The 10951-nt window shown below is 44.3% G+C and overlaps 1 protein-coding gene across 1 annotated transcript; it reads right to left on the bottom strand.

Annotated features, from left to right (window-relative positions):
• Positions 1-581: 581 nt before the first annotated feature.
• Positions 582-9221, bottom strand: PRLHR (prolactin releasing hormone receptor). Its single transcript, XM_056352113.1, has 3 exons — positions 9130-9221; positions 7755-9017; positions 582-1409 (listed from the first exon to the last, which is right to left on the bottom strand). Exon 2 carries the CDS (start codon positions 8829-8831, stop codon positions 7797-7799), a length of 1035 nt encoding a protein of 344 aa, XP_056208088.1. The 5' UTR covers positions 8832-9017; positions 9130-9221; the 3' UTR covers positions 582-1409; positions 7755-7796.
• Between the last annotated feature and the right edge of the window lie 1730 nt (positions 9222-10951).

Raw genomic sequence — 10951 nt, 5'->3', positions numbered from 1 at the left:
TTAGAATTAGCTGTGATAACTGACAATTGCATGGGTGGTCCAAAAGGCTTTAACAAAGAAACATTTTATACAACAGACAGGAATACATGTTTTAATGAAGAAGTGATTCACAATGATAATACTATTGACTTGTTAAGGTTAAACAGGTCTGCCATATGCTGTGTCTAGTGCTTCAGATGGTTTCAAATTTGTTTTTAATTTTTTTAAGTTATGCATATTAACAACAGATGTTGAATTTTAAAAGGATCCAATAATTGAGGGGAAATCACTCCGAAGCAGAGTGTTGAAGGTCTTATTTTCTTAATGATTCCACTTTGTATTATAGTGACTTAGAAAGTAATTTCTAATAGGTGATGTAGCTCGTAGCTGCCTCTTGCACATGATACTGGGATTATTTTCATCTCACTTCCTCCAGAGTTGCACCCAGTTGCTGAGGAGTGGGTTGGTTGAACACTTGCCTCAGAACCCCATCCCCAAACTTTCAATTACTCTTATAAAAAAATCTTTCACAGGTGCATCCACCCTCAACTCATCTGTCCCTGGACCACACACTGATGGTTCACGCATACATATGGCTGCGGGGTGGGAAGAAAGATGCAATAAAGCAAATACACTGAAGCAGCACGCTGCAAGTGAGGGACCAGACTCAGAAGGCTTGAGTTACCCCTGCGTTTGTACAGAAACAGCCTCTGGGTTATTACAGATTTAGCCTTTGGATGGTTATTGTTGTCTTGATGTCCAAAATTATGCTTTTCTTTTTTTTTTTTTTTTCTTTCTTTCTTGCATCCAGGAGCCCAAGACAGGTATGTTTTACAGTACAGTCCATTGCTTCGCCTCCCCACTCCCAAACACAGCTGGTCACACAAACCTGAGCTGTGACTGATGGCAACCTGTGATGGTGTGTCACAGTTACCGCATTGTTTGGCTGTCACATTCTCACCAGAGCATCAGCCTGACTTGTTGTGGGTGTGATGGGGTAACAGAACACAACTCCCTGTGGCTGAGACACCACAGACAGAGCAACCACACCGCGTGCTGCCCAGCCTCACAGGGAGCACCAGCTGCCTCCAGCCGAGCACATCACTTAGTTGGTGATGTTGCTGGGGGGATCCTGAGCTTCCTAAGAGCGATCCTCTGCACCACACACATCACCAGGCTCTCACAGACCACAGCACTAAAGCCCCTACTGCTGCTGTGAGCCACAGGCTGCCTTTCCAGCGTTTTATCTGGAAACCAAGAACTGTGCTCAGCAGGAGAGGCAGATCTGATTGCTGTGCTGGAAAGCAGCAAGCTTCTCTTTGCGGTCCTGCTAGCTGCTGATGAAACATCTCCAGTGCCTAACGGAAATGCAGAAATTGTAGGAAATGTAGATGTAGGAATTAAAGCCATCATCTCCTTTTGTATGTTCCCTGCAGAGAGAAAAAAAAAAAACACAAGGAAATTACAATGTAATACTGATAATTAACATAAACAAGATGCAAGGAATGGAGAACCCAGTCAGCTGCAAATAGATAACAGTGATCCCAAATTGATTTCCAGTGACCTGGAGACACAAAGCAGGGAGCTCCTGAGTGTGTGTTTTATTATTTATATTAATTACTAGCTTCATTAACTTAGGTCAACAAAGCAGGCTGTAGAAAGGAAAAGTAAGCAACAACAGGCAAGAAAGTCAGTCCTATGAGCTTCTTGGCAAAGAGGGTAGATATTAGATTCCATAGGGATCTAAAATTTTTTATCAAATACATTTCACTCCCAGTGAGGTATATTTGAGCTTCATGCCGTTAACTCCAGGAGGCAGCCTCGCCATCTCATAACTAGTTCTGAACCATTTACACCGTCCCCAGTGTAACCCTAGCTGGGTCCCTAAAGGAGTGAACACTTTGATGTCTTTTCCTTCCCTGGGGAGCACCAAGAAAATGCTAGTATTTTTCCTTATTTCAGATAGCCACTAGGATTTCAACATCCTTGAGGCTCCTGCTTCTACTGACTTGTTGATCAATGGTTTCAAGACTCTGGGGGAGGGTTGGGAGGGCAGGGAGCAGAGAAACATATACAAAATTTGGTTGAAATCAACCTGGGAGAAGCCTGTTCCATCTGGTTATATCAGTACATGGTAGGAATGTACTTAGAAACCTGCTCTTGAAACAGGGAGTATGATAACGAATTCTAAAGGCAAGGTCTCATTAACATGGGCAGGGTACATTCGATGCATCTGCAGTTGTTCTCTGGGACTTTCAGTAAAGCAAACTTTTGTTGATGTGGAGGGAAATCAGGTACAAAGGAGCCAGAGTTCGTGATGGTTTTGACCCAGAATGAAGTCACTAAGTATGGGGAGGAGGTTTTACTGGATGTAACCACAAAAGCCACTGCTTCAAGTGGGAAGCAGCCCAGGTTTACTCCTGCCAGCTGCAGACACACACAGCAAAGGGTTAGGCGCAGAGTCTGTGTGTCAGGCACAATGGGCTACTACTGCTTGCAGAAAGAAGTTTAAGAGAGAAGAGAGTGATCTCCATTTTAGAAAGCCTCCCTGACTTCTGTGTGCTTTCTGTGAGACAGGAATATTTGCTTTGACCCTTGAGCAACCTTTTTCCCAGGAGAAGGAGGAGGAATGCAACTACTTTTTTCTGAAAAAAATACAAAGCTAGTGGGCAGTCAGAGTGGAGGGCTGGAGGTAAACATTTGTATTTATATTTTTTCATGCAGAAGTGACAAAGACAGCAGTGACTTTACCAACAGCATGCTGTTTCTCTCTCTGCCCTCTTCTCGTCTGGTGGGCAGATTGATGGATGTACAGTTCTGTCAAATCTGACTTTTTTTTTTTTCCCTAGCTGCAGGTGCACCATTTTCAGCTTATATCTGTACCCTGTATAATCTTAGACATCTAATTATAACTCACCATTGACACCTCAACAAAGAAAATTTGCTCAATTAAAACGGTGCAGAGCATCTGTTGTTCAGCTGGCATGAAAAATACCATCTTCTCCCAGTCTATCTATCAGCTGGGAAGCACTCAACATGCTCCTATGAGCAATGGCCTTCTGGCAGGTTCTGCTCTTGCCCTTCCCAGATAAACTGTCATTCCTCAAATATGATACAGCTCTCACAGTTTTCTTCATCCAAGCATAAGGAAAATTTATTTAAAGCAATGCATTGCACAAACAAGTTAGTCTTTGCTGACTGCACTGAGCTGCCATTTTCAAGGTCAGGGAGAGACCAACTCTACCTGACCTTAACTGAGGTTATATTAACTGTTGTTCTTCTTTGGCTGTCTGATTTCAGATTTAGTGGCCTTTTTTTGCTATCTAATCTGTTTTTTAATTCCTGATCAAATACTGATTTAGTTTTTTATATGTTCCACAAGTACGTCACCTTTTAATACCAATCCCACATTTGACCATGGGGAGTAGCTTATGTTTGATCAAGCATTTCTGCATCTATAAACATTGGAAATAGAGTGTATTTGCTAGAACGATGCTCTGTGAGTCCTTCCAACTATGCAGAACAGCTAGCTTCAAATTGTGATGCTGTCATTCCTACTGTCTAAATCTGTGCTTTTCACTTTCAGCAAAGACTCCCCCCTGCTTCTCCCCATGAAATCCTTCCATATCTCTATTAATCTCCACATTTAAGATATGCAGAGCCTGCTGAGCTGTAGAGGTTTGACCCCTGTGAAATCTCCCAGATGATTTTTACAGTTTTTTTACAAATTTAAGTGTGGTCCTAAGTGGGCCCTCTATTTCCTAAGCCCAAGACTAGTCATGCTCTGATCACCCGCCTGCTGGCTAAGGCATTTGATATCTGCCTGCAACCACCAGCACAGAGCATCTGTACAAACTCCGTAGTACATCTCAGAGCGTTTAATGGAGACCTTCATTTAGGAACAGCCCAAGGAGCCATCATAAATAACATGTATTTGCTGCTGTAAAATGCAGAGCGCATGGGTCTCTACCCACTAAAAGTCTTTCAGTACATGTAAACAACTAGAATGAAATCCCAGCAGATGAGGAGCATACAGCATTCTGCCACACCTCAGCTCAGACACAAGCCCAGCTCCATCCCTGCAGAACAGCTGCCCTGCAGCATGTGAGTCCTTGGATGTGAGTGTAAGCAAGAAACAACTCAAACCCTTACAGGGAAAGTTAATAGGTTCACCAAGTTTCAAACCAGGCTATTTTATAAAATCAAAGCATGCAATGATTTCTTAAATTATAATTAAAAATTATACCACCAAAAATAGGGGAGTGATGAGCCCTGATCCCTCAGAGAACCACAGCAGCTCCCTGGAAAGGAGTGGAGATTAGCAAACACATTTCACATGACGGCTTTTAATATAATTATTTGCATAACTGGATTAAAGAAACACACCAATGCGCCTCTAAATCTTATTATTGTTTATTACTCTGGCTATCAGAGAAAACAGTAATTATGTTGAGCAGAGATTCCTGGGGCTTGATTCAGAGGTGGGGCTGAGTGAACACGGCTGTGCCTCAATCCCCCCCAGTCCACAGGACCCCCAGCCCTCCTGCTTGGGACCAGACCTCCTTTGGGCACTGTCCAGGGAAAGCCTGGAAAAATAGCCTTACAAGACCACTGAGGTGGACCAAGGGGGCTGCTGAGGAGAGGGGAGAAGCTTCAGGAGCCCACAGCTGGGGAACATGGAGCATTTCAGGGTGCACCTGCAAAACCAAGTCCTGAGAAGGGCCTGAAGCAAGGGGCAGACGCAGAGTTTTCTGCTGCAGATACAAGGCCTGACAGATTCAAGGCAAGTACAAGCTAAACCAGCACTTAAACAAGGATGGCCACTGTGCTGGGCACTCCTGAGGACCACCTTGAGATGACAGACCTGGGCACAGCTGGAATGGCAGCTCCAGAGGCTGCAGCCGCCGGTGAGATGTTCCCGAGTGCGTCTGTCACTGTGGGAACAATATATGCACTGAGCAGCCCTTCATTTCTGTCTCAAGGAAAAAAAAAGAAAAAAATAGAGAACTCCCTTGTTTGCTTCGTGCAGCCCTCTGCAGCAGTCCTCTGCAGTCACTAACATTCAAAGGAACATTAATAAGCCAAACTGCATTGCTGGCAAATGAGAATAAAAACATGATGTGTAAGTAGGAATGATCCCAGGCTTGCTGTGGTTGACAAGAGTCTTCCCAGTACTCCACTGGGCTTTGGATCACTGTGGATTACAATGCCGTCTGTATTTAGTGCATGAGGTTGTACACATTACGGGCCATCTCAGTGCTAATTAACCTTTACAAACCGGCACATTAACAGCTGGAAGTAACATAATTCCATAGAAGAAAAATCTCTCAAAATCAGGATTTTGTTATTTAAAGCTGCTTTTTGCAGTGTAGTTTCAGTGCTCTCTTGCTGTCCTACTCTCCATTCCCCTCAAAAGAGCCCTGAAACAAAAGCTGAAAGCATTAGAAAATTTGGTTAGTTTGATTGGAAGGGGTGGGTTTTGCCTTTTCAAAATCACTAGTTATTGCAGTAAATTGTTATATTGAGCTTGAAGGAAAATCAGTTTCCTAAAATTCAGCAAAAGCAAAACATGCTTTAATAGGTCATTCAAATCTTTAAATCAATGCAAGCAAGGCAGATACACTTAATCACAGAGTGAACGCAAGTAATGCCCACTTTAAAAGGACCTCCTTGATTCTGTGCCTGTAATCAGCTTCTAATATCCCGTTCCTCATTACTAACAGCAGAACAGCTTGAATTTCTAAGGAAATTTGTGAAAAGGCATTTCAAATATTTTTCCAATGCTTCTCCCAGTGGGTGCATATGCATCTGTGTACTTTTTAAACCACATTAAGCTTACTGAATGCTGATGAGCAAATGATAATCAGTTTCACAGTAGGAGCAAATTCACAAACTAGAGAAACCATCCTCTCTTGCTTCATTCTTCCTTCTCGTCTATTTCGACGCCTCACAGAGTATATGTTTTGGGTCATGTGCAGTTGCAGTTGAATAGGTGCCCTTGCTAGTCACGACCAAAACTGCCCCTGGATTGCACTGCTGCTCCGGCTGATCTCAGCTCAGCATCAGGCAGCTCCCCATCCATCCCAGATTCTGGCTGAGCCAGCTGGAAGAAACCTCTCCAGAAACAATGCCTGCTTTCAGAACTTTGTCCTGTACACTTACCTATTATCTTAGGTATTTTCAGGTCAGGGAGGAGGCAACTAGAAACCATTAGGTTGATTATAGCTTCTAAGTCCCTCGTCTGATTGAAAGGTGAATGTCAAAGGAAATTGTTTCTTCCCAAAAGACTCTCTTTTGAGAGAGCACTTGCCACTCTGCTCCATTTGTCAGGTCTTTCTTTGACTGGTAACAATGTGCAATGCTCATGCACAGCTCAATGTCACCAGCCCCTTCCACCCTCTGTATCTTAACAGACACCTCCAGAAGTGCTCCTGAAGACAATACCAAAGTCTCTGGCTGTCTCTGGGGATCAAAGCTGATGGCAGCATTGCCAGATGTCAAAATCTGTTCCTCAGGAGGTGAATGGAAAGCATCTCAGCACCGACAAGGCAGTGACGGCGTCCGCTCCTCTGGCTGGGAGCACAGCTGACTTGCAGTAGGGTCAGCAAACTGGGGTTACACGAGACAATGGCAGGAACGCAATTCAATGTCGGTAAAGTGAGGGTATGTCTTAATGCTCCTTTATTTGTATGATTCTCGACCACACATTATGTTTCTGGTCTGTCCATCCTTGATGGTGACACTTACTATCTAAATCTGTGCTTCTCACTTTCAGTAAAGACTCCCCCCTGCCTCTTCCCATCAACTCCTTCTATAGCTCTGTTAATCAGCAAATCCACCAAACAGGCTGTTGCACCTCACAGAAATCACATCACTCCGGTTTTATTTCCCCTCTCCCAATACTGCATCTCACCTTGCTACATGCTCTGCAGCAGATTCGCGAGACACAGGAGGTTTGGGGTTGCGTGATGATGCTGGGCTCAGAAAGCACAGGGCACAGCTGCCCGCCCTGTGCAGCTGGCCATGGCCAGCAGGTGAGCAGCCTTGCCGCCCCATCTGCCCGGCCAGTGGCAAGGAGAAGATGACAGCGAGGGAGGAAACCGTGCCAGCAGACACAGCACGCCCCACCAAGGGCCACAGGCACGCAAGCCAGCCGGTCGTGTTGTACAGAGGCGCTTGGAGGGAGGGCAAGTTTGCTGCTGCCATCACTGCGCACATCACTTGCACACTCAGGAGTGGGGACACATCTGCATGTCGCTGCTGCCAGAGGGAGCCTGGGGGCCGCTCCCACCAACCTGGTTTGCAGCCCACAGCTGAGACAGCAGCTCAGGAAGGGCATTTCAGAGAGACACAGGCTATTTTCAGCATGGCTGTAATGCAAGAGGACTCAGGAATATTGTTAGTCCTCTACCTTAGATCCTGTGCTAAGGACTGGACTCTAGGTAGATATGCAGATATAATTTTTACCCGATCCAAAACACTTCCTCATTGAGGTGTTTAGGTCTCATATTCATGTCTGTATACTGCCAGCAATATCCAAAACAGATAGGAACGATCCCTGTAGCTTACATAAGGGTGTCTTGTTAGGCTAACATCTCCTTGGCCTCTAACTCCAGCCAAAGAAGTCAAGTTGTTTTTGGGGCATGACGCCTGCCTCTCCTTCCCTGTAGGGGTGGAGGTGCTGAGGAAGCTATGCATGGGACTTGTGTCACTGTAGTTGAGCCCTGTGGACAAACGTCAGGAATAACAAGTAATTAGAAGTGGAAAAGACTTACATTGTTACTGCATGAAGGAAGTGCACTGCAACCAGCTCTCATTTACAGCACCACACTGGCCATAATGCAGTTTGTAGTGGGTCCAATTTTCTTCTTCCTCCAGACAAACATTTTCTTCAGCTCCCCCCTGAAGCTGTCATGGAGCCAGGCATAGAGGAAGGCATTGGTACAAGCAGACATCATTGCAAACCAGTGGCACAGCAGCTGGATGAAGTTGAAGTACTGCTTGTCAATCAGGCTGATGTCTATGTCCTTTATCATGTTGAAGATGTGCAGAGGCAGCCAACAGACTCCAAAGGCTGCCACCACCAAGACTAGCAAGCGAAAAGTCTTTCTCCTCCTTGCTCGGTCCCACTCAGCTTGGCCCTGGGTGACGTTGCCTGGCACTACGCGGTTTTTCAGCTTGACAGAGATTCTCAGGTAGGACAGGGAGATGACAGCCAAAGGCAGTACATAAGTGATGATGAGAGTGCTGTAGGCATAAGCTAAGCGATCTCTTTTCATGTGGAACCAAAACTCCTCGCAGATGGAGAAGTCCAGTTCTGGGAACTCTGCATGGTAAGTGTGGACCAAGGCTGGGGCAGCCAAGGTACAGCTCAGCAGCCAAATAGCAGCCAGGATATAAGCACAAATAGGGATGGTGAGCCTCCTGCGGAATGGGTACACCATGGCATAATACCTGTCCACAGCTATGACAGTCAGTGTAAAGACAGAGACAAACACAGTGACAGGTTGCATCAGGAAAACAAAGTAGCACATGAAACGGCCGTACACCCATCCTCTGGGCTCAAAGGCATACGCGAGTGTCAGAGGCACACAGGTTGCACACATGAGCATGTCTGAGAAAGCCAGATTGCCTACCAGAAAGTTGGTGACATTGTGCATTTTTTTTGTCTTGCAGATGACATAAATGAGAAGGTAATTCCCAATGACACCAATAAAAACCACTAGCGAGTAGCAGGGGATGATGAGTGGCTTGAAGGACTGAACAAACTGGAGCCCAGAGAATAAATTGCTGGCATTGCTGTGAATAGCAGAGAGGAAGCTTTGGGAGGTTAAATTGTCCGAATTCATCATTTCCCTCCTTTTGTCGTCTGCCGTCAGCTGAGTGAAGTAGTTCCCACTGCACTACTCCTGCACTCAATCAGTGTGGATAATGAATGGATTATTGGCTGTCCAGAGGATACCACATGGATAGTAAACAAGCATCCATAAAAGCAAAAGGTGAAGTTGTAATCCTCAAGCGGCAGCTTTCAGCAGTTCCTAAGAAAAATCAAATACAACCAATTTCCATTAAAGTCCTCCTGTATTTACTATTGAGTCTAGGTTTTGACAGCATGCCACTTAATAAACATTTAATGCAGCGAGTACTTACTGCTGTGGGTTTTTAATCCCATATGATTTTCCTGTGGATGCCAAGAAGTGCCCTGGATGTCTGTCTTCTACAAATCCAGGAGCCTGTGCTCTGTGTGTGTGTGTGTATGTGAGGGGGGGTGGGAGGGGGGAGAGAGAGAGAGAGAGAATACATGAGTGAGAAGAGGGTGATGCGCATTTACAATCTAAGTGGAGATCAGTGTTTTTAAACTGCCTTCACTACTAGAACATGATAGATTTGTGTATAAGGTTTTATTCCTATTGGCTGTCCTGGGTATTACGTTGCTCTTTGCGTGTTCCTTACTGATTGCAATTAGTCCTAGAATATCCTTTTAAAAATTCCCTTCTCCTTCCAGCGCATCTATAATTGCCCCTCACAGCTAAAAATCAATTTACATTCATTAACAGGAGCCTGCACAGTATCTAATCCCAGATCCACTTTGCCACAGCCCTTAGCGTGTCCAAAAAAGCTACCTGTGAATTTATTGCTATAATGTGACTGTAACAGAGAATTTTAATGACATGTTAAAGCCAAATAAATGTTTATGCCACTAGAGGGACTCAGCTACGTACCTGGTGACTGAAGCTGGGCTTAGAAGTGTTCATTTAGCACGTAGCACGAAGGATCTGATTTTATTTAAAATTATTTTATAATGGTGGAACAATGTTTGCTCACCCATTGTGACTATTTTCAGTGAGACTTACATATCCTTAAAAGTAAACACATGACAGCATCTCAAAGGAAAGATTAGCATAGAAATATCTTAGCTGTAAGGGTTTATCTGGAGTGAACTACAGCAAACTGTTTCTAATATTGCAGCTGCCCAAAAATAATTGGGGTGTTTCTTCATGCCTGCAGTAGGTTTGTTAATCTTTTCTGCACCAGACAACAAGTGCTAACCAGTCTGTAAAACAGTCTATACTTGTTTTGTTTGGTTCAGTCATTAGAAAGCAAAAAAAAAAAAATCAGGGTAAATGCTTACAGAATACACATTTAAGCAGACAATGCCATCCAGCCCTTGCCTATTGCTCTAATTCTCCCTTAACTCTCCTTCTACTGGTACTACTGGGACCAGTACCTCAGACAGTGAAAAACAATGAAACTCCACTGCATTCATTTATACCAGCTAAGGAAACTAAAAAATAAATGGAACAGACTAACAACTTCTGAATACTTCAGAGTAGAGAACATTGCTAGGTTTTGCAAGGCATCTGGGGATTTAGACACAATTGCAATGGAGAGTTTATGTCCTAATCTCTTAGACTACTCCAAAAAAACATTAACCCGCTATTTTCTGTGAGGTTATGAGCAGAACCATAGCCTTCCTTTGATTTGATGTAATTTGACATAAACAAAAAGTTTAAACAGACTTTATTTGTGGTGTAATTCTTTCCCCAGTCTTAAACCAGAAGCTAATCTTGTGTAGTCCTTGTTCAAAACAGAGCTGTTCCCCCATAACTACTTATGATGGATGGGAATTTCAAACCTGGGAAGGGCTGAGTCTGTGCTACTGCATTTATGGTTGGATTATGCTATGGACTGGAATATGGCTGTAATTCCAGCCTAAGGGGAGAATAAGCATGAAGCTGCATTGCTCAGGAGTGCCATCCTTCACTTCGTGATACAGTAACCTACCCATGACCCATACAAAAAATGGGATGTTATATCCCACTGCAGTCCAATCTCACCTATCTGAGCTGGATGGGACCCAGAGGAATACAGTACCTATTTATCTCTACATACCCAAATCCAGAATAGGAGAGGGTAAAGGTTGCAAAGAGGTAAGGAAAAAGGGAATCCCTGCTGCTTTTACCACCCAGTG

This window comes from Falco biarmicus, chromosome 9 (genome assembly GCF_023638135.1).
Source record: "Falco biarmicus isolate bFalBia1 chromosome 9, bFalBia1.pri, whole genome shotgun sequence".
NCBI classification, from domain to species: domain Eukaryota; kingdom Metazoa; phylum Chordata; class Aves; order Falconiformes; family Falconidae; genus Falco; species Falco biarmicus.
Note: the sequence above shows the minus strand (reverse complement) of the source record. Positions and strands in the feature narration are given on the sequence as shown.